At 37.3% G+C, this 27,270-nt stretch overlaps 3 protein-coding genes and 1 non-coding gene across 8 annotated transcripts; 2 read left to right on the forward strand and 2 right to left on the reverse strand.

Annotated features, from left to right (window-relative positions):
• The first annotated feature begins 931 nt into the window (after positions 1–931).
• LOC133874834 (myosin-2) lies at positions 932–16,909 on the forward strand. 4 transcript variants are annotated; one of them, XM_062312708.1, is made up of 25 exons: positions 932–1,201; positions 1,526–2,092; positions 2,889–2,990; positions 3,093–3,236; positions 3,332–3,482; positions 3,602–3,629; positions 3,792–3,960; positions 4,120–4,183; positions 4,323–4,336; positions 4,418–4,502; positions 4,994–5,097; positions 5,198–5,336; positions 7,503–7,621; positions 7,712–7,864; positions 7,952–8,041; positions 9,251–9,328; positions 9,703–9,861; positions 11,155–11,358; positions 11,601–11,806; positions 12,446–12,581; positions 13,647–13,776; positions 14,064–14,174; positions 14,254–14,369; positions 15,496–15,705; positions 15,981–16,909. In XM_062312708.1, the coding sequence occupies exons 2-25, from the start codon at positions 1,637–1,639 to the stop codon at positions 16,452–16,454; spliced, it is 3,642 nt and encodes a 1,213-aa protein (XP_062168692.1). In that variant the 5' UTR covers positions 932–1,201; positions 1,526–1,636; the 3' UTR covers positions 16,455–16,909. The 4 variants fall into 4 exon arrangements, with proteins under 4 accessions (XP_062168692.1, XP_062168693.1, XP_062168695.1 ...); XM_062312709.1 differs by having other exon boundaries at positions 1,558–2,092; XM_062312711.1 differs by lacking the exon at positions 932–1,201 and adding an exon at positions 1,236–1,309 and having other exon boundaries at positions 1,558–2,092.
• Positions 16,910–17,209: 300 nt separating this feature from the next.
• On the reverse strand, positions 17,210–18,548 carry LOC133876495 (chlorophyll a-b binding protein 13, chloroplastic). The gene is made up of 3 exons (XM_062314785.1): positions 18,246–18,548; positions 17,979–18,140; positions 17,210–17,855 (listed from the first exon to the last, which is right to left on the reverse strand). The coding sequence occupies exons 1-3, from the start codon at positions 18,381–18,383 to the stop codon at positions 17,346–17,348; spliced, it is 810 nt and encodes a 269-aa protein (XP_062170769.1). The 5' UTR covers positions 18,384–18,548; the 3' UTR covers positions 17,210–17,345.
• An 832-nt stretch (positions 18,549–19,380) lies between these two features.
• Positions 19,381–19,453, reverse strand: TRNAF-GAA (transfer RNA phenylalanine (anticodon GAA)). Its single transcript has one exon. It is a non-coding gene; the product is annotated as a tRNA-Phe (tRNA).
• A 2,953-nt stretch (positions 19,454–22,406) lies between these two features.
• LOC133875662 (uncharacterized) lies at positions 22,407–26,008 on the forward strand. Of its 2 annotated transcripts, none has more exons than XM_062313862.1 (6): positions 22,407–22,606; positions 23,578–23,642; positions 23,754–23,783; positions 23,892–24,756; positions 25,034–25,279; positions 25,654–26,008. In XM_062313862.1, the coding sequence occupies exons 1-6, from the start codon at positions 22,538–22,540 to the stop codon at positions 25,795–25,797; spliced, it is 1,419 nt and encodes a 472-aa protein (XP_062169846.1). In that variant the 5' UTR covers positions 22,407–22,537; the 3' UTR covers positions 25,798–26,008. The 2 variants fall into 2 exon arrangements, with proteins under 2 accessions (XP_062169846.1, XP_062169847.1); XM_062313863.1 differs by having other exon boundaries at positions 25,046–25,279; positions 25,654–26,005.
• The last annotated feature ends 1,262 nt before the right edge of the window (positions 26,009–27,270 follow it).

Below are 27,270 nucleotides of genomic sequence, written 5' to 3' on the forward strand. Positions count from 1 at the left end.
TGTTCCCACGCAAATATAATGCAGATAAGGTGGGGATTTTCTTATGGAAGCCCTCGATGAAAAATCTTGATTCCGTCTCGGTCTCAAATACGCTTGTAGCCCTCATCTCACATAATTTCCTTGCCCCCTCTTCCTTTCTTTGAGCTCTCTTTCTTACCTTCCAAGCATATTATGGTAGTGGGATTCAATTCTAGCTTTCCTTCTTTGCAAAGATAGATGAGGCTTTAATCTAGAAGTAGTCATATACTTTATTTCCGTATTATATTCATTTTTTCTCGTGATAACTGATAATATCAATATGGCCATGCCACTTCACGATAGTGAAATGTTCCCATAAATGGCCAAAATTACAAACCAACAAAAATGCGGAATGGGACCCTCTCCATTTCATTTTGGAGCCGGTTAGTTATAAAATAAGGGGTAAAATAGTTATTTCAAATTTTTAGATAATCTTGCCCAATGTTTTATAACTAATCAGCTCCTCTCAATTTCATTTCGGTTTGTAAAAAATATAGCCACTAATAACATAAAAATAAAACGGAGACCGGAAAGATCATGTCGCAAAGATAATGGCTTTGTTTGATAACATTTTCTTAAATTTCTTTCTCTTGCATAAATAAATAACTAAAAATATGAAATAATTCAAAATTATTTTTATAAAAAAAAAAAAAAAATACCCCTAAAAAATATTATCAAACGGAACCAATACGCCATCCAAACAGTTTTAACATGTGCATCAAACGGATTGGCCACAGCAAAAGCGAGGGGTAATAAAGGGAAAAACTACGGAAAGAATCCATCAACAGGATACCAAACTTGTAAATATCTTCAAATACTGTGGCAAATAGTAGAAGTGCTCTTTCCCAATTTGCAACGACTCTTGGAGCTTTTCAGGTCCCAACTCCCAAGTGTCTCTGTGTTTTCTTCTATCCGGCGCAGTTTTGGCTCTAACTTTTTCCCAAACTCCATTTTTATCTTTTTTTTTCCGATATTCGTATATTTCACACACAAATATTTTATCCTTATCAGATCCGAACGGTTCTCTCAAGAAACCAATGCTCAACCCCACCTAGTCACCTACCCGAGATATTTGAATTTCTTCAACAAAACCTTAAAGCAACGACAAACAACAGCGCGCAACAAATCTGTCATCCAAGTTAAGCTGCAAATTTTGTTCTCAAAAACCGAGAAAACAGAACAGGCAAACAGCTTTTTCTTTCGTTTCTGTTTTACATTTCCTCCTTTCTCTCTCTCTCTCTCTCTCTCTCTCTCTCTCTCTGTGTCTCACACAGGCACAGACACACACAAGGTTTGTTTATCAGAAACAACCTTAACCCTACGGGATTATTTACGCAAATGCGGTTTCGTGGTTTGTTTTCTGGAAGTGTTTTTAGAAAAGAAGAAAAAAAAAAGATATAGTTTTTATTTCGCAACATTTCCGCGTTGAAATTCCAGCTTGTTATTCTTCTTACGGATTTGGACTACCGGAATAGGATTCTTACGTTTTTTTTATCATTCCTATTAGGGTTTTTATGGTTGGTGTCTTGGACAACGCAGGGTTCGGTTTCGTTTCAAGTGAGGTGGATATTGAGCTTTTGAGGCTGAGATTCGAGTGAATTTGGATTCGAATTTGGTGATGTTATCGCCGGGGACGATGGCGCGGAGCTCGCTGGAGGAGATGCTGGTCTCGCTGCGACGGAAAGACGAATGCGAGAAGCCTAAGGACTTGCCGCCGGCGCTGCCGGCTCGGCCGACGTCGAGGGCTCGGCTGCCCTCGGCGCGCCGCTCTCTGCCGAACAGCTTCAAGGTCGGCGGTGATAATGACGGTGCACGACCGCCGAGTGAGTTTAAAGGGAAAGATGAGGGAAAGAGGAAAGAGAGCGATTTGGGGTTCAAGAGAGGGAGCTTCGGGAGTAAGAAGATGAAGAAAGATCAGAATGTGGAGTCGCCGTATGCTGTGGATTCGGAGGAGAGCAAAAATGAGCGAACGGAGGGTTCAGGTTCGGATCATGGCTCTGCTGCGCCGTGTGCCACGTCGCCGAAGATGAGGGAATTGGATTGGGATGACAACATTGGTTATTTCATCAAGAAGGTAACTGAGAAGGAAAATAATGAGAATAACATGTTTGCCTTCAGATTGATTCTTTGTTGTTCTGTTTGTCTTGTTCAGGTTTGTTGATTGACAATCTCGAAATGATTAGAGTATTTAGCAGTATAACTAATTGCAAGAATCCGTGTATCTTGGGTCTTAGGCTAGAGAGAGTGATCTAGAAAGTGTGGAATTTGGTTATTATTTCTCTTGGTAAGGGGTGTTAATTGAAGTACTCAAAGTGGTTAGAGTATTTGACTGTACAGTTAATTACAAGAACAGAGCTGTTTTTTATTTATTTATTTATTTATTTTTGTGTGTGGTGTTCAGATAATAAGTTTACAGGTCTTAGTCTAGAAAGAGGGATGAAGAAATTGTGGAGTTTCGTTGTAATTAGTAATGGGTAGATTGATCCGGGGGGTTGGGTGTTCAAATCCCTCAGCTCCCTTTTTTCCATTAGTAAGAACTTGTATCAGATGGAAGATCCATTTTAGGTATGTGATCTTGTTTTGATGGATTGGTTACGGCACCTAGTGCACTAAAAGATACATTTAGATGTGATAAATATACAAATTAGAAGTCAAATCATGGTTGAAATGTTGGTGGGAGGCCAGACTTTCTTACTTTCGAAGTGAACCATCCATTTGATGTTCTGGACCAGCACTGACCTTGTTCCCTTACCGTTGAAACTTTAGCAATGAATTAGTTTTTTGTGAATTGTACCAGTTGCCTATATTGCTGGTGTTGATGTATTGTTTCTGAAATGTACATAGATATTGAATGTAAGTTTTCTTAGCAGAAGCTTCGTGTATGGTGTTGGCACCCAAGTAGGCAGTGGGAGTCAGGAACAATACGATCAACTTCAGGGGAGGAAGCTCTTGTTTCGCTGTCAAATGGAAACGTAAGTATCATAACCTTTGGCCATTTCTGAATTCTGTTTGAACAATCTTAAGTACATTAGTTGGTGGGTTTTACTTGCACTTAGGTTGTGTGATTACTACAGGTTATGAAAGTGCCCACGGGAGAGCTCTTACCTGCAAACCCAGATATATTGTATGGCGTAGAGGATCTTATACAGCTTAGTTATTTGAACGAGCCATCAGTACTTTACAATCTCCGGTGCAGATATTCTCAGGATAAGATCTATGTAAGTATGATATGTTCCTCTTGCTCATGCTTGCGAGTCAGAGTCATATCTCCTTTTTCACTCTCCTTTGACGGTTTTTATGTTTCTTTCTGTAGAGTAAAGCAGGCCCAGTTTTGATTGCAGTTAATCCCTTCAAGGACGTACAGATACATGGAAAAGATTTTGTCACAGCTTACAGGCAGAAACTAATGGACAACCCTCATGTTTATGCTATAGCAGACACTGCTTATACTGAGATGATGAGAGGTGGGGAGAATCCGTATGTTTTCTTATATGAAGAAAAAAAGTGAAACATTTCGACTCTCTTTTGCCCATGTGTAAATTTTTTCTCAAGCCCTTTCTTTTTGCTATATTTTATTTTGCAGATGAAGTAAATCAATCCATAATCATAAGGTTAGAATGTCTTCAATTAAGTTTCCTTTTAACTAGGAGCTCGGTTGTGGACCATTTCTTTAGTGTTCTTTAAGTTCTGTTCTTCAATATTGGCAACTGAGCTCATTTTGGACGTTTATTGGTAGTTAGAACACATAATCATCTTTTAGTTTTTTCTTGCAGTGGTGAAAGCGGAGCTGGAAAAACTGAGACAGCTAAAATTGCAATGCAATATTTGACTGCCCTTGGTGGTGGCAGTTCCGGGATAGAGTATGAAATCCTTCAGACAAACTGTATACTGGAAGCATTTGGGAATGCAAAAACATCGAGGAATAACAACTCTAGCCGATTTGTGAGTTCCTTTCTTTCTTTTCATTGCAGAACGTAGTCAGTTTTATCACGGTCTATAGCTTAAAAGTTTTTGTTTGGTTTTGAATATTATAGTTCTGCAATTTACAATGAGGTCTTAAGGTTATGCAGTTTAGTTTACATATGTTCTAATTTTGCACAGGGGAAGTTGATTGAAATTCATTTTAGTTCAATGGGGAAGATATGTGGTGCTAAGATCCAAACCTGTAAGCAGTTTGAATTTGTATAAATTGCTCTAATGTTAAACTATTTTGTGATGCGTATTTATCGAGATAACTGACTTGATTGCTGTTTCAACCTCATGCTTATGTCAAATGTCAATTCACCTGCGATAATTGTGGACAGTTTTGTTAGAAAAGGTAAACTGTTGCCCCATCTGAAGTGCCGTGACTTTTATATCATCATGTTTTACTTCTGAAATCATGTACATCTCTGAGCAGTCAAGAGTGGTTCAACTGGTCAATGGCGAGAGGTCATACCACATCTTTTACCAACTTTGTGCTGGTGCTCCTTCAGTTCTTAAAGGTTGGACATTTTTCATCATTCCACACTATTTTCTCAATGTAGAATTCCCATTTTGGCCGATTCTCGTCCTTTCAACATCCATAATTGTTACTCCAATGTGACAAAAATGGCTATATAAGTTGTTTCATTGTAGTATTGTTCTCTCAGCTTTGAGTATAGTTGGCTGTTTTACTGGAAGCGTTGAGTATAGTTCTCTCAGCTTTCCTGATTGTTTCTCTATACTAGCCTCATCTGTTAAATTTAGTGATGATCAGCAACCAGCAACAGTGCCCTTTCAATATTTGGAACCTCCTAAAATGTTGTTCATATTCATTTATAACTCTAATGACAAGATTTTTTTTTTTTTTTTTTTTTTTTTTCTTTCTATTTTATAAAGTTACAACCAGCCACAGTGCTCGTTCAATATTCTAATTTACTCATAATTTATTTAAATGCGCTTGTAGAGAACTTATTCTCTCATGCTTGGAATTAATTTTTGTTTGTCTTTGTAGAGAGACTGAATCTAAGAATTGCAAGTGAGTACAGTTATCTTAATCAGAGTGATTGCTTGGCAATTCATGGTGTTGATGATGTTAGGAAATTTCATAAGCTCATGGTAAGTTTACATGTAGTTGTTTCTGTCACCATTCTGGTTCATTTACCCTTTTTCCTGTTATTTGTCTCCTATTATCCTTATTCTTGTTTTCTGGCTCCAGGAATCCCTAGACGTTCTTCGAATCAGCAAAGAAGATCAAGAGCATACATTTGCAATACTTGCTGCAGTGTTATGGCTGGGGAACATATCATTTCAAGTAATTGACAATGAAAACCATGTAGAGGTGTTGGCGAATGAAGGTAAGTTTTATGTGTTTGGCTTCATGACTTTCTTAATGGATGTCTTGCGCCTGATGCTGTTTGTATGCCGGTAGTGCTGAGTGGCTTAAATACTTGGTGCTAGTTGTAACTATCTAGAATTATTTTAATTAGCCATAAACTGATGTGTTTTTTTTAGGTTTAGAACTACATGGTGATATTTTGAGCTTTGGTAAAATGTTTGGTACATATATGTGGAGAGAATTTGACTACTGTGTCAATAGCAGGTCATCCATCCCTGAGAGAGAGAGAGATGTGAACCCACTAGTAACAAAACATAGGAAATGATAAATCGGCTACTTCGAGAGAGCCGTGATTTTCAATGGCTACTTCGAGGGAGCTTTGACTTCCAAAACACAATGAGATGTATTAGGTTTGATAATATTCAGGCATGCATTCTTATTCATTGTCCTTCTCTTAAATAGAGGAATAAAAGTTACATGTTACAAGGGCTAAACTAGGTTTAGTTGTCAATAACTAGTAAGGAAAGATCCTTACGAATAGCCTACATCGTTATTGGGGAATATCTCTTCCTTATTAAACTAGGAAATAAAAGGCTGGAAATAAATGGAGATTTACTCTGTATTAGTTTCTAAGTGACCCCCAAGGAACGAATACATTATTCTCCTCCCGTAACAACGCCCTTGTCCTCAAGGCCAAAAATACTGCAAGATGTATTCTTTGTCATCCTCATCTCCCATGACCATACCTCCATCATCATCTTTTGCCAATCAAATTTTATTTATTTATTTATTTTTTTCCTGAATCAAAGCCAAACAAAAGCTCTCTTCTTTATCTCTCTCGCACCACAATGAACACAAGTGACTCCCAGAGGCGTGGAGGCGCGGTGTGAGTTGATGAGGGCGCGTTTGGAAGGTTCGGTCTGGTGCTTTCTAAATTTGGTGTTGAGGTGGGCTGATCTATGGCCGGTTGATGGTGATTTGGTGGTATGCCGGTGTGGATGGATTTTTCTTGCTTCAACAGCTATTTTCTTTCTCTCTCTCTCTCTCTCTCTCTCTCTCTCTCTTTTTGTTGTGATGGTGGCGGCCGGTGGGGTAGGTGTTATGGTCAAGGATTGACTTGCTGGAGAGGGGCGCGGTGGAGGCAAACTTTTAATTTTTCTTACATGCTCCTTCATCTTTTTGGTGAATTTTTCATTCCATGCAAGGAATTCTGACCGCATCTTTTCTAACCTTGTTGCTTAGCGCTCAAGAAAATTTGGAAAGACATGGTGATGGGCATGGATCGGTGATTGTTGTAGAAAACAATCAACTTTGCTCTGATACCACTTGATGTGAACCCACTAGTAACAAAACATAGGAAATGATAAATCGGCTACTTCAAAAGAGCCGTGATCTCCAAAGGCTATTTCGAGGGAGCTTTGCCCTCCAAAACACAATGAGATGTATTGGGTTTGATAATATTCCAGCATGCATTCTTATTCATTGTCCTTCTCTTAAATAGAGGAATAAAAGCTATATGTTACAAGGGCTAAACTAGGTTTAGCCGTCAATAACTAGTAAGGAAAGATCCTTACGAATAGCCTACGTCCTTATTGGGAATATCTTTTCCTTATTAGACTAGGAAATAAAAGGCTGAAAATAAATGGAGATTTACTCCTTATTAGTTTCTACTTGAACCCCATGGAACGAATACATCAGTGTGTGCATTTTTTGGTTGTTACAGTTGTCCAATAGAAAGTTTGTTTAAGTAATGGAAATGTAAATTTGAGAACCGGTAGGCCGCTAGAAATGTTTAGAGAACCAGTATCTATGCCTGTGAGCTTATTTGTTTATTTTCCTTAAAAAGATATCTTCTTATGCTGGTAACTATGGTCAGAAGGATTATATAAAAGGTTCATTGGCTTCCGCATTCTATCCCAAGTGTCATGGTTGAGTTACTCATACTTTGAAAGAGATAGGAAGGTAGTGAAACTTTGATATAGCAACTAATGCTGTCCCCCTCTCTCTTTCCTTGTGTCCTGTATTTGTTCCTATGAGTACTGTTTACTGTCATGGTATTTTATCTAGAACTTGTTTTAAGCCGTCTGCTTTCTCTGTGTACTGGCAAATTATAAATATATTCTTTGAAGACTTTCTCATATAGACTTACTTTGGAGTGGCTTCTACTAACTTTTCCTCTTGTCAGCTGTAACCAATGCTGCCAGGCTGATTGGTTGCAGTTCCCAGGAACTAGTGCTAGCTTTATCTACCCATAAAATCCAAGCTGGCAAGGATACTATTGCTAAAAGATTGACAATGCAGCAGGTCTGTTTAGCGCTCTGTCCCTATATTCTAAGCTGATTTCAAATGCACTCTTTTGGGGTTACATGAATTTTTTCCCCTTATGAAATTCAGGCAATTGACACAAGAGACGCATTGGCAAAATTTATATATGCGAGCATTTTTGACTGGCTTGTAGAAAAAATCAATAAGTCACTTGAAGTGGGCAAACGATGTACTGGGAGATCTATAAGTATCCTTGATATATATGGGTTTGAGTCATTTCAGGTATATGCTTTGTCTTCATCTATATAGTGATGTTTTTAGTGTAATATTGTTGCATATTTGATGGTGATATCATCTCCTCATTTTCAGAGGAATGGCTTTGAACAATTTTGTATAAATTATGCAAATGAGAGGCTGCAACAACATTTCAACCGGCATCTATTTAAACTTGAGCAGGAGGTGAGCATATCAAATGCATTGTGACCTTTCAATTTAAATACAATGCATTTTTTTAAAGAAGTTTTTCTTTGATAACATGATGCTTAGAAGAATCACAATTATATGTCTTGTCATGTATATGTAAACCTGTTCTCTAAGTGGCTTTTACATCTTTATAGTGTGCTTGGGAGTTTGGGACCTTATAAAGGAAATGAAGGAATTATGAGGGAGTGGAATAGATAAGAAATGATTGAGATGTTCTTCATTTGTTTGGATGTTTAAGATAAAAGAAAAAAAATGGAAAGGAAAAATTATGTACTTTGACTATTATTCCCTTCTCTGTTACCTTGTCTTTTATCAGTTGAGGAGGGAAAGCAAGATTTCATACCAATTAATGAAGGGAATGGAGCATCTCACCTACTTTTGGGTGGAATGCAAATGGAATCCAGCATTCCATTCTACCTGTTTCTTTTCTTTAAGATTCACTCCCTTATGGCGAATTCCATCAATCCTTTCATTTCCACTCCACTGGTATGACCCATGCAAACTTGCTGATAAAGACATCCATGATAAATTATTGCACACTCTAAATCCCGAATGAATCAAGGATGTGGACATTCCAAAGAGGTTATCCGGAAGTTATTCCTTTGATCTTAATGTGGAACATTTGGAGAGAAAGTAATTGGCACTACTTTGAAGACTGCGAGATCCCTCTTAGATTTGGCTGTATTCTATGTACCTTCGTTCTCCCTTTTGAACTTTTTAGATAGACACCTTTAGTGTGGTTGTCTCTCTTCTTTACTTTCGTGAGTGAGGGCTTTACCTACTTTCGGGAGCTGCAAGGTAGTGTTGAATGAAAAAGGCTAATCTAATCAGTCCTTTCTGTTTGTTTTTAATTCCTTTGGACTAGGATCATATGCTCTAATGCTCATATAAATTGTTTTTGAGGATTCTAGATGCTGACCCACGAGCTAAATTAAAGAATTATATAATTAAAGGAAAATGATGTATCTGGTCAGACCAATTGGCTTTGCAAAGAGATCAGGGTTTTGTAGTGTATCTGGTCAGACCAATTGGCATTGCAAAACCATATTTTTCTTTTTGAACTTATCTGTTTTGACACGCTTTCATTGGATGTATCTTCTGTTTCACTGATTCAATAGAACTTCCCAATTATCATTATATGACATGGTTCTTATGAATAGCAATGTCACAATTTCCTTGTTTCAGGATTATGAATTGGATGGGGTTGATTGGACAAAAGTTGATTTTGAAGACAATCAGGAGTGCTTGGATGTCTTTGAGAAGGTATTTCTATGGTTCAACCTTCTTATCATTCACGTGCTTCCTTTTATTCAGGAGATGATTGGAATCTCTTGCACAAAGTTCTTTGATTTGACTTGTTCTGTATACTTTTTTATATTTGGAGTGTGGGACTTTCTTACACCTTTTGGTGGATGTTTTGTTTTGAAAAAAATGAAAAAAAAGCTTCTGCTTGCATTCATATATACTCCTGCGATATAGTATGTTATTTTTATGATAGCTTCCAGAAATTTTCGGTCTCAGGTGCTCATGATGGATGCAGTTCTCATTTCTTTAGATTTGTTTCTTCTCACATGAAACCGGAGTATTTGCCCTTGTAGTTAGATCACTCACTCTTTGTTGTCTGGTGGATTGTGTAGAAGCCTTTAGGTCTACTATCGTTGTTGGATGAGGAATCAAATTTTCCCAAGGCCACTGATCTGACATTTGCCAGTAAGCTCAAGCAGCACTTACATTCTAATTCTTGCTTTAAAGGAGAAAGAGGCAGGGCTTTTGGTATACGTCACTATGCAGGAGAGGTTAGTTATAGCTCAGTTTGCAAGGAGCTTTCAATATTATGTTTTTATTTGATTTAAACTGGACTATTGAAATTGTACAAGTGAAATTTGTGACTATCATTGACTCATCGGACTTTATGCTTATTGTACAATAGCAGAGATAAAAGTAGTGTCACAAAAAATAAAAATTGTCCCAAAAAAAAAGGGAGATGAAAGTACAAAGAAGTTAAATATCTTCTACTTAAGAGAACTTACATATGAGGGTGTTTGGAAGCCATAGAACTGTTTCTGGGTCTGAAACAATACAAAAAGTAAATACTAGCTCAACTTTGACCAGGCTTCAATTTATATTCAGTTTATTGGAACCACATGGTAATCATGTTTGGCTTTTTATGGAAGTATGTTCCACTACTTTTAGTATTCATAAATACAGATTAAGTACCAATTTTATATTTTACAAAATTTACCAAATTTAACAAACTTAAAATTGATTATTGGCTGAATCTGCCCAACCCAACTAAGAAGAACCGAACCTGACAGACACATCTTTTTCTTTTTAACTTTTCATGTCTGGCCGGGTTTTGTGGTTTGCCAAACACCCCCTATCATACTAACAAGAACAAGGACCATGATATTGTTAGAAAAATATGTTAGAGAAAATCTCCTTCCATTTCTTTCTTTTGTTGCTCTCTTCTGAGCAACATCTTGTAACCAAGTATCATTCAGATATTTGGACACAGTTACTCTGGCAGCATCCAATCTATAAACTAGCCGTAGTTTTAAGACTCATTTAAGAAGTCAGCATATTGATTTTGCTTTTTCTTTTTCTTTTTTTCTCCTGAGCAGTCAGCACACTGCTTTACTTTCACGATCTCTTATTATTATGATGGACCAATGTTTATCATATATGCTGAAACTTTTTTCAAAAGATTTCCTAGAATTTTCCATTCCACTTTGATCTTGACAATGAATATTAGGGTGTAAATTTGAATCTACAGTAGCAGTGCCTTTTCTAATCCAGATATAAATATTAGAGATACGTTACACATCATTCAGCTGTCCATCAATGGTCCATCCCTTTTGCAAATCAACCATTGGACATGGTCCCACAAATCTAATGGTTGATTCGCAAAAGGACTGTATGGAGATGTACATCGGATGGACAGCAAAATGATTTGTAGCTTTATAAAATAGTCATGCAAGATTGTGAACCACTTTTTTTTTTTTTTTAATAAGTAAATGCAAGATAGCGAACCATGAAAGTCATTTTTCACAATATGTTTATGGTTTCACTAACATCTGGATTTTTATTAGGTTCTATATGATACAAATGGTTTCCTGGAAAAGAACAGAGACCGACTGCACTCTGATTCCATCCAACTCCTCTCATCATGCAGTTGCCAACCACTACAGTTGTTTGCCTCCAAAATGCTTGACCAATCGCGGATACCAGTAAACCCTATGTGCCAAATCGGTGCATTGGACCCTCCAAAGCAGAGTGTTGGTACAAAGTTTAAGGTAATATGCTTGTTGCCTTCTTTTCAATTGAATATATAAATAGATGTAGCTTAGTTAAAAGCAGAAGCTGAAATGATGGAATTTACGACAGTGGCATGTTACCATATGAGATGATTATGGTGTTCCACTTTGTTGTGAAAATTGCAATATTTTTTTAAGTATGAAGGGTACAAGATAATACGTGGAGATGTAACTGAAGTTTTGTTTTGCAAGATCTCAATAAATCCCTTGGATTCTTGTAGGGTCAACTATTCAAACTAATGCACCAGCTGGAGAACACCGCACCTCACTTCATTCGCTGCATAAAGCCAAATAGCAGGCAGCTTCCTGGCTTATATGAAGAGGACCTTGTCTTACAACAACTCAGGTGTTGTGGCGTGTTGGAGGTTGTTAGAATTTCGAGATCTGGATATCCTACTAGAATTGCTCATCAAGAGTTTGCAGGAAGGTAGAGGGTGTAACCCTCCATTAGTTCTTCTTTAATGGTTGTTTACTTCTTTTTTTTGGGAAAAAGTATACATACCCCACTTAAACTACCACTCAATTCTCAATGTGCCACCTAAACTACCAATTGTGTCAATGTCCTCTCCTAAATTACAAAAAAAAATGTTGTATTATATGTTTACTTATCAAAAAAATTACCAAAAAAATGTTAATATCTCCCTAAAGCCAACAAAAAGACAAAAATAATCCGAAAAAAGTTTCAGTAATACAAATATATCCTTATAAATTAAAAAAATAAAAAAAAAAATGATTTTTTTTTGAAAGATTGAAAAAAAAAAAAAATTAAATAAAAAAAAAATGAAAATCCAAGGGGGGTGGCCCGAACTGAACATTATAAAAAATAAAATCTAAAAAAAAATGTTCAAAAAAATGAAAAACCTTGGTTTTTATTTTTTATTTATTTTTTCGTTTTTTTATTTTTTATTTTTTTAAAAACGATTTTTTGTTTTGTTTTTATATAATTTTAAGAATTATAATAATTTTATGAAAGGTAATTTTAAGGGGGGTAATGTGTACTTTTCCCCTTTTTTTTTTTTGAAACAGGTGTTGAGTTAATTCTTCTCATGTGCCGTTATATATTCAGGTACGGTTTCCTACTTTCAGAGACCAATGTATCTCAGGATCCATTAAGTATATCAGTTGCAGTGCTAAAGCAATTCAATGTCCTCCCTGAGATGTACCAAGTTGGTTATACCAAACTGTTTCTCAGAACGGGGCAGGTAAGTTCCTATATATATGTGTGTGTGTGTATGTGTGTGTATATATATAAATGTCTTTGTTCTGGACAATGCGAGACTCTAAATAGGTTGAACTTTATGGTTGTAATCTATTAAAGAATTAAAGATAGGTCTTCCTATCCCTTGTGAATGAGAATGATTAGATTAATTGGATTCATACTGGCATGAGCATAGTATTTCCCATGCTGTCTTTTCCAAAAGAAAGGAGAAAAAAAAAAAGGCTTGGAAGGCTTTCCAAAAAAATTGCAAGAGAAAGCTATCGTCACTCATTATTGCCGTAGTCCATAGGAGTGGTGATATATAGTACAATTTATGATTGATTTCACTAACCATGTCAGTCAGAATGATTCGCCATAGTTTTTCTAGACATTACCAAGAATCTTCTTCATCGTCCTATCAGTTAAAATCAAACACCTATAAAGATGTAAATCAAGCTCGAAAAAGGTTTTTCTTAATTTTTCATATAACTGCATTTGTTTTTAATTTTCTGTTTAGAAATTCATACCAAAACATGCGTAAACAGCACCCAGAAATTCTTACTAACTAGAACAGTCCTCGATCAGAGCTGAAACAAAGAAATATTTTTCCTAAATGTTTTATATGGGTCTCTGAAAATAATTAAGCATTGTACTACTGTGCTGATTCCTCCACTACTGAAATTTGACTTCTACATGCAGTACTTATGCTTGGAGTTGTACGGATGTTGCCCCAATATTCAGTTGACTTATGGGACCCTGAGTGTAAGGATGTCAATGAAAGGAAAATGAATCAGGAAAAAAGGTCAAATAGGAAAAGAAAAGAAGATAAAAACAAAAAAAGTATTGGAGGGGTCATTGCTGAGTTGACCTGATACTTGACTATGGCATGAAAGCAATTTTAACATTCAACTGAGAGGGTGTTCTGTCAATTGAACTAAATCTTGATATTTTGGAAAAGTTTTGAACTAAACTGCGGAGTTCTGAAACCGTGATTGTTCTCTTTTTGATTGAAATGAGATTATTTTCTTTAATGATTTTTCTGATGCTGTTATTTCTTAATGTTTTATAGATTGGTGTGTTGGAGAACATGAGAAATCAAGTTCTGCATGGTATACTTGGTGTTCAGAAATGCTTCCGTGGTCACCAAGCTCACCGTTTCTTCCACGAGCTCAAGGAACGAGTGGCAATAATACAATCATGTAATGCATGCATATCCTTGCCTTTTAAATTGTTTCATTTAAAGCATTTCTTTGCTTGTTCTATAATCTTGTTCATATTAAATCTATTCTGAAGTTTTTCTGTTAAGAAATTTGGATATTGCTATAAAAGAAATGCTGCTTTCTATATTTTAGAGTCTCTTCAGGACTGTAGTTTTAGGCGGTCTGTTGATTCTTTTTTTGGATCTTATGAATTTTTTTTTTTTTTTTTTTTTTTTTTTTTTTGAAGTTTTTAAAAATGTTTGATTAAATTCATGGAACCAATGCAGTTATTCGTGGTGAAAATGCGAGAAGGGAGTATAATGTTAGGATAAAGGGGTGCACAACTAGTGCTTTTGAAACCCATAATGAAATGCAAGCGGCTGTGCATTTACAATCTGGTAAAATTTATTTTGTTCATTGCTTTTGTGGTGGTTCAATTACATACCGTTTTCTTATTGTCCATTTAAATATCTGTAGTAATCCGTGGATGGCTTGTTCGGAGGCATGTCAATGGCATGCATAATTTGAAAAGGTTTCATCCTGAGAATGCAAAATCCAAACGGAAGCCAAGCAGGATGATTTCAGAAATGAAGGTACTCTGTGTGACACTTATCTGCTTGCAAGAATCTTTACTCTGTTTTGGTCTATAGAAAATATTCTTTAATGGAGTGGTGTTTTCCTTTGTATCAATTCCCTTAGTCCATGAAGTTTGCTGGAGTTTTTGAGCTATAAGATTCTCATGATGCAGAAATTTTAAAATATGCTTGATACCAAATTTAGAAATTAGATTTAGTTTTCACAATATTCAATAATTTCCCTAACAAGCTTGTTTATCTGAAACAATTATTTGACGAATCTTTATTTTTTCAACCCCAAAAAAACTGTAGAAACATAGTCAAAGAGTCAAAATACTTCCATAGCTTTATTAAGAATCAAAACATATCCTCAGCTGTTATCATTGCCAACATTATGTTGCCTATTGACATTATTTATTTATTTATTTTAAATTGAGATTGTTTCAAGTGTCTATGATGTCTGTTCTAAATGTTACGAGTGTATTTAAAGACCAGTAAGGTTTTTTCCCCCCCGAAATGTGGTGCGTGTTACTTCTTGAACCTTGATTTGCTTAAGAAATGCATACATTCACAGAATTGGCTACCGAAATGCATCACATTCAATCCATTATAAATGGCATGTCAAACAAGTTCCTGCATGGCCTAGACTGCCACTGAGGCCTTTTGCCTCAGCTTGCATTGGCCACTGCCAAACTGTATTGTTGGCACATAGAAAATGCTGCACAATCTATAGTATGTCATGTATGGAGAATTGCACGAGACACTTCAGGTTCCTTCTTCAAGATTAAGATATTGGCAGCACTTATATGTTTATACTCACACACACTTATATTTAACAAAGAAGCAACCACAATAAATACTTTGCATTCCTTTCTGTCAATATGCATTTTAAGATTCACCAATGAAAGACCAAAACCGCAGTGGGTGGCCTGTAGTAAGGATGTTGGGATGAGGCATAGACTGCACATCCTAGGTTCGAATCCCACTGATCTCAAATGTGGGGCTTATTTGATATGCGGGTCTTGCGGGTGGGTTCGTATATCCGGAGTTTACTTTGTTTTATATATATATATATATATATATATATATTTCTGAATTTTTTGTCAACCTGGATGACTAAACAGGTCACTTTCTTTGTATGCAGGATATACCACAAGAGCAGGTTCAGGTTCTGCCTCCAGTTTTGGCGCTTCAAATGCAGGTTCTTAAGGCACAAGCAACTCTGGAACAGAAGGAAGAGGAAAATACTGCACTGAGGGAGCAACTACAGCAGTTTGAGACAAGGTGGTCAGACTATGAGGCAAAGATGAAATCAATGGAGGAGATTTGGCAGAAGCAGATGGCATCTTTGCAAGTGAGTTTGCATGTTCATACATAAGTTCAATTACAAAAGATGTTAGATATATGCTATTGAAGTTAACAAAACAAAAAATGCGCCGGAAGACAATCAAAGAAAAAGAAAAAAAGAAAAAACACCAAGAAAAGTATGGTAACAAATCAAAAAAGCTATTGTGCTTCTATTTAAAATTTTGTTTTTTGATTTATTTATTTTTTCATGACATGAGAGTTGCACCCTTACTAATTGAATTACTCAGATGCCTGAGGGTTTTAATGGTAATTGTGATGCAGATGAGTCTTGCTGCAGCCAGGAAGAGCCTAGTTGCTGACAATGCTGTAGGTCTACCTGGAAAACTTGATGCTTCTTCAACGCCTCACTATTATGACTCAGAGGATAACACGTCCATGGGATCTCGAACTCCTGGTGGAAGCACACCAATAAAATCCTCTGGTACCAATCACGATGTTGGAGCAGGGCGAGACACTAATGGTACTTTGGATGCAGTCAGCAATCTGGTAAAGGAATTTGAGCAGCGCAGACAGGCTTTTGACAATGGTGCCAAAGCTATTGTTGAGGTCAAAGCAGGGCAGTCAGCTTCTCTTGTAAATTCTGATGACGAACTTCGAAAACTTAAACTCGGTTTTGAGGTATGGAAAAGAGAATTCAAAATCAGGTTACGGGACACAAAGGCAAAGCTTCATAAACTTGGGCGTTCTGAAGGTCGTTATAAATGGTGGGGAAAGCTAAGCTCAAGAGCATCATAATATTCGTGTTCTAGATCATCCTTGGTGAAGTGTGTACAGATGGAGATAACTCACAGAACGATGGAGAAAATGTTGTCAAAACACTGCCTCTTTGCTTTTGAAGGAGCTGTTTCATTGCCTATATCTAGGGCAGCATTTATTGGTGTTCTCCCATAGTGTGAGGCAGTGAAGAGAGAGAAATTGTATATCTACCAATTTTTGTTACTTGGTAGAAGTGTTCATAAGCTTGTGCATAATAACCAAATAGGGATTTGTTGAGAGACCTTGGCCCCTTAGATTCTCCATTCAGTAATTAGTTATTTGTTTATAATCCGTTGTCAATGTTGTAAGTTGAGAATATTTAGAACTGAAGATATGTAAGGAAAGCGTTCGTATCGCCTATCCTTCTGCATGAAATGCTTGTGGTAAGGTAAACTATTTGGTCATGGAAGTATACATGTTACTTTTATTGTGCAGTCTTTCTTTCTTCAAGTAATTTTACTTGCCTAAAAAATGGAGTTTTTTTGAGTAATGTTATTTAATAGATTGTTATACGACTGTTATACAACTGAGATGATGATCATGTGACAATAAAAATTTGCCATTTATTTATTATTGTTATTATTATTATTTTTTTTTAACAACTGCTAATCCAATGATCGATTTTTTTGCCATATCTTAAGTTGTATGATAGTTGTATAATAGTATATTAAATAGTATTTTATTTATGCATAAATTGCCATTATTTTGTTTTACTAGAGAAGACCAGCACCACCTGAAAATCAATTAGCTACCGTTGGATCACACCAATACAAACATGAAGTTTTTGAAGTCTAAAAATACAGTAACTACACATGGACTTTCCCTTCCATTCCATTGACATGAAACAAGATCAAAGGACTGAAGCTCAGCTTAAGATCCGGGCACGAACTTGGTGGCATAGACCCATGCGTTATTGGCGACAGGGTTGTCAAGGTGGTCCAAGAGGTTCTCCAGGGGACCCTTGCCAGTGATAATGGCTTGGACAAAGAAACCAAACATGGAGAACATGGCTAGCCGGCCGTTCTTTATCTCCTTCACCTTGAGCTCAGCAAAGGTGACAGGGTCATCAGCAAGGCCAAGGGGGTCGAAGTATTGGCCGCCGGGGTAGAGGTCGTTACCCTCTCCGACTCCAGGAAGGCCATTGATGCGGAATCCCTCGACGAGGCCCATGAGTATGACTTGGAAGCCTAGCACTGCTAGGATGCTTTGGGCATGAACGAGGTTAGGATTCCCCAGGTAGTCAAGGCCACCTTCCGAGAAGATTTGAGCTCCAGCTTTGAACCATACCGGCTCTTTGAAGTCTACCTTAAGCCATTTCTCAAGGACTTCTGGAGTGATGCACCCCAGTGCTCCAAGCATAGCCCATCGGCCGTGGATCACCTAATTTTCCACAACAATTTAGTACTATCATGAATACGATTGCTATACCCATTAGTATTAGGTCCGTTTAAGTCTGCGATTTAAAAAACGAGCTATTTGAAAATGCATTCCAACATTAATTACCTCAAGAGCCCTGTTCTTTGCAAAGGCTTCAGGGTCAGCAGATAATCCAGCAGTGTCCCAGCCATAATCACCGGGAAATTCTCCGGTCAAGTATGATGGAGTCTGAGCTGAAAAGGGTCCCAAGTACTTCACTCTGTCTGGCCCATACCACAGTTCATTCCCCTGGTTCATATCACAAGCAAAGATGGAAAAACCCACCAATGTTAGGCTTAGGCTCCCAACAAACGCAAACAAAAAATTCAGAGAAATTAAAGAGGGAGAAAATACCATGGTGTATTTCCCAGCTCCCATAGGGACAACATCTCTAAGAGGGTTAGCGTTGGCTCCCCTGGTTTGGCCAAGAAACGGAGTTGGGCTGAGAACAGTGCTAGAGCTTGCAGTTGCTGCCATTAGCATTGCAGCCATAATCCCAAGCTTTTTGCAGTTATGTTACAGTTTTGAAAGTGGGGTTAGAAGGGAATTTGAGAATTGTTGACGGAAGTGTGTAGAAAGCCAGAAAGGGGAAGTGGGGATAATATTATGTGCAGGGGAATAGGACGATGGAAGAGATGGGTGGTGATGAATGCAAGATCGAGTGGGAAATTGTGGTTGGGGAATGTGTGGTTTGAACTTTGAATCAACCAATAAGAAGCCTCTAAAAGATTTTTTAGTATCTCCAACTCATATCTTTCTATCCACATTTTATCTCGTCCACCACCGCAGGGAAATGTGGCGCACCATGTCTTCGCCACGTATCAAAAATAACCCATTCATGATTATTCAATCAAAGACTAATGCACATTTTTATTACAACATAATTATCCTACGATGCTCGCGTGATAATCTTAGTCTTTGATTTTTTTTTTTTTTTAAATAATGATTTATCTAAAGGTTAATTGAGACTACCGCGTTAACATTGTATGATAGTTATAAAATAAAAATATAGTTTATAGCATTACTCATTCAATCAACGTATGGATGCGACTATATTCTAAACACATTTGGGGCGTGCACAGTTCGCTAGGCCCGGCGTTCATTAGCTCTTAGGAATTTTTTTTTTTTTTTTTAAATAAAAACTGATCTAATAGTTGATGGACACTGATACATTAATCCAATGAAAAAAGGATGGGATGAATTTGTAATATATAACATTACTCTACATATAATATGTAACCACATAATATTATATTATATAAGCACATTAAACCATTGATGAAAAGCAAAAGTCATGTCATCATGCACACGGTTAAATAAAATCAAATAAAATTTTAACCATAAAATAAAAAAGATAAAGAAAGAGAGAGAGAAGAAGAAGATGGGGGGGGGTTAAAAGTTAGTAGTCTTTTTTGTTCCCCAGTCGAGAGAAAAGTGCTAGAATTTGCATGAAACAGAGCCGTTTCAAAATATTGCGAAAATAAAAGATTGCGGTGAGCGTGGATCGAACACGCGACCTTCAGATCTTCAGTCTGACGCTCTCCCAACTGAGCTATCCCCGCGATGCTGAAAATTTCCATCAACCTTTTTGAAATCCAAGTAATATTAACCTCGGCTTTTACTCTTCAGTCTCTTCCCATGCCCGTCACGCTACCAGAGTCCAGAGTCCAGAGGGCTGCTTTTTCAGTTGTCTGGATGATTGTTTTCCCATCTTATACGATTTGACGTTAAAAATGGAAAACAACGTACAAAATGAACAACACCCTGTAAAGGGCAAGACTGAAGAGCTAAGAGGCTTTAAGAAATTCTTCGGTTTTGATGGGAATTAGGTTTAGCAAGTTTGTCATCATTAACTTTTGGTCTCCGGCCAACTTAAACATTCATGGGCATTCTGTTCCTCTTGGCCTTATGGTTGTGGATATGAGAATATTAACGATTCACCTATCATATATATATATATATAGAGAGAGAGAGAGTTTGAGCATACAATGAGAAGTATATACATGGAATAGTATTCAATGTATATAATTAATTTATCCAAAACTGATCATGGATTGAGGTGCCCTACAATTCTAGAGAATTGAAAGGGTTTATAATTTTAACAATTCCGGCCTTCATTCAAACGGTTTGGATTAAGCTACGTAAATATGAATAAAAAAAAGAAGTCAAGGGACGTTTCTGACACCCCCTTAAGGTTGTAAGCCACCCTTTTGAGGGAGTGGATGACAACCTCCTCACTCTGAGCAAGTGGTCAGCCCCCTTTCATCCACTTGAAGCTTGAAGCAGTTGTCGGCCACCTCAAGGGGGTGGTTGAGGTGGGTCGACCACCTTCAAGGGAGTGGCTAACAATCCTATAGGTCTTACATGATCGTGGCGTCTTGGGGTGGTTTGAGCACCCTCAAAAGGGTTGTAATTGTAACACTTTATGTAACGATCCACCCCCAATGACACAATATTGTCCGCTTTTGGCTCTCCAAATTAGACTTCTCAGGAGGTCACCCATCCTGAGAATGCTTTCACAGAAGCATGCTTAACTGCGGAGTTTTGTTCTGATCATGTTGAAATTAATCGTGGTTAGATCTAAAGGTGTCAAATCAATTAAGGTTTGGAACTTAGGCTCAAAAACTTAGAAAATTTTAGGAGTAACAGAACGTCTCGTTCTAAGAGTTGGTGATCTTGCTCGAAGGGAACATGATGTCACATGTCAAATAGTGGCAAGTGCGGAAGAATGGATGACCGAGATCAAATTGGAGTTGATCGCGTTCGAACAAAAGAACATGTCGTTCAAAGGGAGCAGCATATCCACATGTTAGCTTGCGATCAAGTGGTAGGTGAAGATCAACATCCACAATTTTGTCATGTGCTGAAACAAACGATGAGACGTGTTTTAATGGCAAGTGTCAAATTGCATTCGAAAGAAAGAACGTGCAATTTGAATGGAGAAACATCTCCATATGTCAAAAAGTGTGCAGTGAGATGTGGCGCTAATTCTATGTGTGTTTAATGAATCTAACTTAGCGCCATTCGAATGAAAGCATATCCCGTTCGAACGCCAATGTACAATGTAAATTTTTTACCTATTTAAGAAGCCAAGATTGATGGCAAAAGCACCATTTGCCTTCAATTCGCTCCATAGTCCAAGTAAGGAGAAGTTATGAGTGTTGTTTTAAGTATTCTTGAGAGAGAGAGAGAGAGAGAGAGAGAGAGAGAGAGAGAGAGAGAGAGAGAAGGAAGGAGGAGCTTGAAGAAAAGCCTAGAGGTATAATATTGTCTTACACTTTTTTTGCTCTCATTTTGATTTCCTTGAGTTTATAGATGTTGATCTATTGCATGAAGGGTATTAGGACGTTCCTATATTGATTAAATGGAAATATTGTGGTACTTGTTGTGTTTTTGAAATGTACTTAGAGAAAAGTGTTGAGAACTAGGGTTCCCATGAAAATGAAGGATTTATAACATGAAAAGTTGTTATTTTAAGATGCATGTTGAGTTGTGTGAGGTTGTATGGCGTAAAAGAGGATATTGGAAAAATTGAAAATCATATTTAAGTGAGTTTTCATGTTTGGATTAAGTTTCTGTACATTGTCGTTTGAACAGTGCTTATGGAGTTTGAGTGACGTATTACTCCAGAGCCTCAATCGAAGCGGCAACCGACCTAAGGACAAGAGAGCTCCGGTTGCAATTGCGGTTGCAATCCATTCGACATGGATTGTTCATAAACCTACAAAATATTATTAGAACAAAATGTAAATCATCTAAGCCTTTAGGTAGATACATTTTACCTTTGGGTCCTCTTGCACAACTACAAAAGCTTCTTCCTTCGTAAAATAATTGTTTTACATGTGAAAATGTATAAGTCCACAGTTTAGTAAGTCACCGTAAATATATATATATATATATATATTTTACCCTAAAAAATTATAAAATAAAATAATTAAAACAAAAGAAAAAAGAAAAAATTTGACCTGTGAGAGCATCCTAGCCATTTCCATGGCCATGATGGGGGCAAAGGAGATGATTCACCGAATCAATCACTAAATTACGCTAATCAACACCGTACGATATCCACGGAAGAAAATAGAGGATCAGATCCTTCATTAATCACAATCGTTCAAGCTGAATTCCACTAGATCAGATCGATTTCGAAATCAAATCAACAGGTTCAAGATCAGATCAAGAAAAATTACGATGCCAATAGCGCGTACGTAATCACAAAAAAAATAAACACTACAAAGATAAGAAGATCATGTACAAACATGACTTGTGCTTCATGTCATGTCTAAAACAATGGACAGTCCCGTGAGAGTACACTTCGATTTCCTTCAACATTTTGAATTCCCCCAACGGTCAAAAATAGCTTTCGGGCCCCACTCTCTCATTAATACTACTAATATAACAAATCCCTAAACCTACTAATCAATCTCGACCGTCCATATGTGGAACCACCATAATAAAACAGTTATTTCAACGTCGCCGTTTTAGCGCCCTTCCAAGCCTCATTTGTGTAAATTTCTAGTCGTTTGTTCCAATGCCGAAATTAGCCCAAGACCCAAACCGTAAAGATGGAAATGGCTCTCAGGCGCTCAATCAAGCACAGAAATCGCTGACTTCTCCAGCGGATTCAAAGCTATTTGGGTGACTTCTTTATGGCTCAGAAAGTTGAGAGAAACAAGAAAATGGTTCGCAGAAAGGCTGATGATCACTGGGCTTTTCTGGTACTCATCCTCTTCTTCAAAGCGTTTAATGCTTTTCGAATCTGCTTTCTTGATATTATTCTCGTTTACTTTTCTTATTCTTTTTGTTGGTTTATGAAAGCTGTTGGCTTTATTTTTTCAATCTTTTTGTTTTAATCTTTAAACAAGATTGTTCTTAATCTTAAATTCTTAATCATGGTATTTTTCTATTTGACATTGTCCTGTCATTTTTAATATCTGGGTCTGGTTTGAAAATTTGGGTTTCTAATTCTTCTGGTGAAAACTAAAAGATTCATGGGGTGCTTGAGTTCATTCCATTGGTTCTAACTTTTATGTCTGTTTCATTACATCAGTTTTGACGTCTGGGTTTAAAATAGAGAAAATGGGGTCTCTTTGTTTGTTTATTGATTTAACTTCTTGGTTGCTGGGTTTTATTGTTTCTTTGTTATTTTGATTATCACTTTGATTTCTGATTTCTAGGCTTTGAGATTGGGTTTTGCATTCCTTGATTGTAGTTCTGATATCGTCATTTTCATTTCATTTAACTATAGTTCTCTATTGATTTATGTCTGGATATTATATCTTGATTCACCTGGCTAGTTTTGGATGCTGAGAAAATGTATGAGAATAAACTTGAATTTTTCATCATTTGGAGACCAGAAGAATTATGAATTGCATAAGATCCGAATTTTTTCATTATGCTTCTTATGGATCTTGAAAAGAATGGAAGCAAGTAATAGAAAGTGTAAAATTTAACTAAAAACGCAATTTGTTAAGCAATAGCAATTTCCTTTGCTTTCATTGCCCTTCTTGAGATCCAAACAGAGCCCTAGGGACCAAAACGAAGGAATCTTTTATCATAGGCCCGATATCTTTTGTTCATTTTTCCATTTTATTATGGCATGTTGTCCTTTTTGGTCTGTTCTGATATCCAAAGTTGTTTGTCTCCGTTACCACTCACAGTTGTTTTTGCTTGGATGATTATTGTATAGGAAGAAATCGAAGCACCTATGTGGGTAGATCTCACTCTAGAAGCTAACTTTAACAACAAAGACACGTGAGCTTTTATATCATTGCTTTAAGCATTCCATGTTTTCTTTCCAGAGCTTTATTATCAAATTTTATGATTATGATACCAATTCTATTTTTCTCTTTGTTTACATTGCAGCAATGATGAGTGGTTCCTCGCAAGCCACCCGTATGCGTCCTCTTTTCTTCACTCGTATCTGCAGTCTTGCTACATTGGCTTTGGAATGTAGTTAAAAGTTTCAAATCTTACTGGTTATGAAATTGATTTAATTTTCAGGTTCCACCAGCGTTCTTCTCACCAATTAAAATCTGCATTTTCTCATTCTGGTGAGGGTATTACATCCTCAGACTCTGACTTACAGGGATCAACTTCGCCAAAAATTCCACTGTCAGTCTCAAGATCAAGAGGCAAAGACTACAGCAGCAAGAAATGGAAAGCAGAAAATCATGATTTCTTATCAAGTAAGAAGCATCCAATTAAGGTTTTAAGTGGGAAATCTTATTTGGTGGATCCACAATGTGGTGAGAAAATAAAACCTAAATCAAGCTTTATAAATTTAAAAGGAACTTCAAGGTCAAAATCAGGTTTCGTTTGTGAAAGCAGTCTAACTGGAAATACCATACCGAGTTGCTCTAAACCCGTATCCACTTGCGGTGATCCTGCAAGTAGGTTGAGTTCTATGGGAAACAAAACTTTTGAAAGCAGTACAAGAAGCACCATTACATCTCAGAGCAGTCAGCAACAAGATCAGAATTACACGGAGGTATCCTCTATGTTGTCAGATATGAGGATTAGTCTTAGGAAAAGCTGTATTACAAGACAAGCACCAAGGGTGGAGATGAATAATGATAAAAGGCTGTCAAGAGGCTGCAAATCATCAACTGGCAAGTCCAGTGTGGGTTCATCATCAAACCCATGTTATGATGTTAAGAGCTCAACATCTACATCACTACGTCAGAAAGGAATAATCCCAGATAGCAGAAATGTAGTGAGGATGACTTATGCAGCAATGAACAAGGTAAAAAAATTTAGTGTATACAGGGATTCAACCATTAAAGTTGAAGAAGTGAGCTCCAGTTCTAGAAGGGGAACTAAAATCAATGTCGTAAAGTCAGTCCACCAGGAAGCTGCAAAACCAAAGGTGAGACGGTGTACAAATTTGAGACACCCATGTTATTAATTTTATTGAATAATAGCTTTGTGCTGAAGTACTTGTAATCCATTTTTTTTAAGCTGTATTGAGAAATATCCTCTATATTGAGGCTGATTGTCAAATAAGTACAAGATAGATTGATTCACCTTTCTCTTGCAAGTAATTGATTATGTCCCAGAAGTATTCTAGGAGATGAGTGATTTTTTGAAATTCTAAATTTTTCATCAAGAATGATATAGAATATGAATTGTACTGATTTTTCTAGGTTCGATTTCAGACTGTACAAGCAAGAGCTTTGGTGCCACTTAGAGTTAATGAGCAAGAGTCGTCTATGAAAGCAGGCAGGTTTAATAGATTGGCAGGTGCTGGAAAAGAGAATGCTACAGGGAGATTGACTGTGAGTCAGAAATGCAGTGGCAAAGGCATTGCTGCTGTAGCCATGATTAAGGATCAGAAAGCGACAAAACAGAGTGTTCGACATAGGGGTGGAGCAGGATTGGTTGCTTCACAGGTAGAGGTTCTAATTTTCAATAATCTTATGATCTTTTGTTCAGATTGCTAATGTTTGTTGCAGAATGCACTGTTTTCAGTCTGTTAAATTCAAAGCAAATATAGAACCCATTTTTAGCCCTTCAAAGAACTATTCTTCTACACACGTCCATGTGATTATATAATGTTTGTTGTTGTGTCTCGTGTAGGTAAAAAAAGAAAGTTAAAATTTTTCAAAAATAGTCCTTTATTCTGAATGTAATGTCCCCCAGATCAAGTTAGCTTATAGCCAGAACAATTGCAGGCTATTTATAACTTGTTTTAGAGGCTATTTGCACGTTTATTACCGTCACATTTTCACTCGACATTGATATTTCTGAAATTTTATTTGAGCAGGGAAGAGTCACCGTTCGGTCCGAAGAGAATCAGCATGCGAAGGTGACCCAAAGGGGGGGAACGAAGAAAATAATAAACCCGAGACGGCCTATCTTCGATGAGAGAGCAGGGCAGCACAACGGGTTGTGTATAGTACAAACCTAACATCTTTCTTACATGGAGTGAAACAATTACAAGTTTTGCTCCTTTTTCTTAGATTTGGGTGTCAACTTTTGGTGTTTTTTCGGCTTTAAACATCACTGAGACATCTCTGATATTCACTGAGACATCTCTTTGCGTGCTGCTTTATGTTTTCTAATTGTATATTCCTTTTGATTGTCATCATCATAATTTTCAACCTCCTGTTGACTTGAATATATTCAGACCGCTAAAAATAAAAATCTCTGATATATATATATATATATATATATATATATATATATATATATATATATATATATATATATATATATATGACGCATGAAGTGAGTAAATGCTAAGAGCATCTCTAACAATAATAGTCAAAGTAGTTATTGAAAAAGTACGACTCTCTACTACTTAGAAAAAACATTTTTTCTATACTCAACAAATTCTCAATTCTACTCTTTATTTTCTTTAAATATTATTGTGTAGAAAAAGATTTGAAAGAAAGAGGGAGAGAGAGAGAGTGTGAAAGAAGGAAAGGAAGAGAGATAAAATAATAAAAAACTCACCACTAAATTGAAGTGAGAGACGCTCTCCCCTCTCTCTAAAAATATCTTGGGCTTCTTGCTACTGGTGATCCCTCTATGGGAGGGGAGCTTTTTGCTTCCCTCCCGTTTGTTCCCTTTGCTTCTACTTTTCCCTTCACATGCTCCCTCCCGTTCGTCCCCCATGCTACTACCTCTCCCAACACACCATAACACCCACACCCATCACTCAATAAATTTGAGATTTCCTTCTCAGATCACAAGGCCGGCTTTGTACCGGATTACATTTTCCTGTTTTCACTAGGTTTTCCTCTTTCCAACAGCAACTGATATTGGCTTTATCCCCCTTCCACCGTGTTCCTTGTTTCTTCTGGATTGGTGTTTGGTTTTGTTTCTTTGGTTTCAGATCTACTCGCCTCCTTCCACTGGTTCAGGACATGACCCTCAGCAACGGGTTCCTCGGCTTCTCTGGTGTCCGCCGGTGGTCTCCGTCTTCTCCACCGCCCTCTGGATGTAGGCGCGTGTCTCCCACTCGCCCGAGAGCTTCAATGCTCAACCGGCGCGTGATGCATCCGCCTGCTTCCTCCATCTTCTCCTGCTTCCTCCCCCGGCGGAACCTGACGAAACTGGGGCTTCCCGCTGATGAGAGGCTGTCCTTGGGCGGCGCGTGTTTCTCACGCGCCCCTCAGGACAGCTCCCACCCATCATCCACCCGATTCTCTGCTGCTGTTGTTTATTTTCGTTTTATATTTTTTTGGGCTTTTGTTTCGTCTCCCTTTCCCCTTGTTTACCTCTGTTGTTATGGTGTTTGGGTCCTTGTGACTCAATACACCTTTGAAATCACCTTTACTGATAACCCCGGCTTTGTGGCATCCGTGCCTCGAGCTAATGGGCCCGCATCTTCGGAAGCATTGCCCCCGCGTACTTTCGTTCTTAGTTTCAATTTTGG

Source organism: Alnus glutinosa, chromosome 8, assembly GCF_958979055.1.
Source record: "Alnus glutinosa chromosome 8, dhAlnGlut1.1, whole genome shotgun sequence".
NCBI lineage: Eukaryota > Viridiplantae > Streptophyta > Magnoliopsida > Fagales > Betulaceae > Alnus > Alnus glutinosa.

What these genes read in the sequence shown, in the direction of transcription:
- LOC133874834 (XM_062312708.1), top strand. Translation starts at nt 1,637, where the DNA reads ATGTTATCGCCGGGGACGATGGCGCGGAGCTCGCTGGAGGAGATGCTG. An exon ending in TTGGTTATTTCATCAAGAAG is followed by an intron (nt 2,093 to 2,888) that starts GTAACTGAGAAG and finishes TTTTCTTAGCAG; the next exon opens with AAGCTTCGTGTATGGTGTTG. An exon ending in GGAAATTTCATAAGCTCATG is followed by an intron (nt 5,098 to 5,197) that starts GTAAGTTTACAT and finishes TTCTGGCTCCAG; the next exon opens with GAATCCCTAGACGTTCTTCG.
- LOC133876495 (XM_062314785.1), bottom strand. Translation starts at nt 18,383, where the DNA reads ATGGCTGCAATGCTAATGGCAGCAACTGCAAGCTCTAGCACTGTTCTC. An exon ending in GAGCTGGGAAATACACCATG is followed by an intron (nt 18,141 to 18,245) that starts GTATTTTCTCCC and finishes GATATGAACCAG; the next exon opens with GGGAATGAACTGTGGTATGG. An exon ending in CAAAGAACAGGGCTCTTGAG is followed by an intron (nt 17,856 to 17,978) that starts GTAATTAATGTT and finishes GTGGAAAATTAG; the next exon opens with GTGATCCACGGCCGATGGGC.
- LOC133875662 (XM_062313862.1), top strand. Translation starts at nt 22,538, where the DNA reads ATGGCTCAGAAAGTTGAGAGAAACAAGAAAATGGTTCGCAGAAAGGCT. An exon ending in AACTTTAACAACAAAGACAC is followed by an intron (nt 23,643 to 23,753) that starts GTGAGCTTTTAT and finishes TTTACATTGCAG; the next exon opens with CAATGATGAGTGGTTCCTCG. An exon ending in AGGAAGCTGCAAAACCAAAG is followed by an intron (nt 24,757 to 25,033) that starts GTGAGACGGTGT and finishes TGATTTTTCTAG; the next exon opens with GTTCGATTTCAGACTGTACA.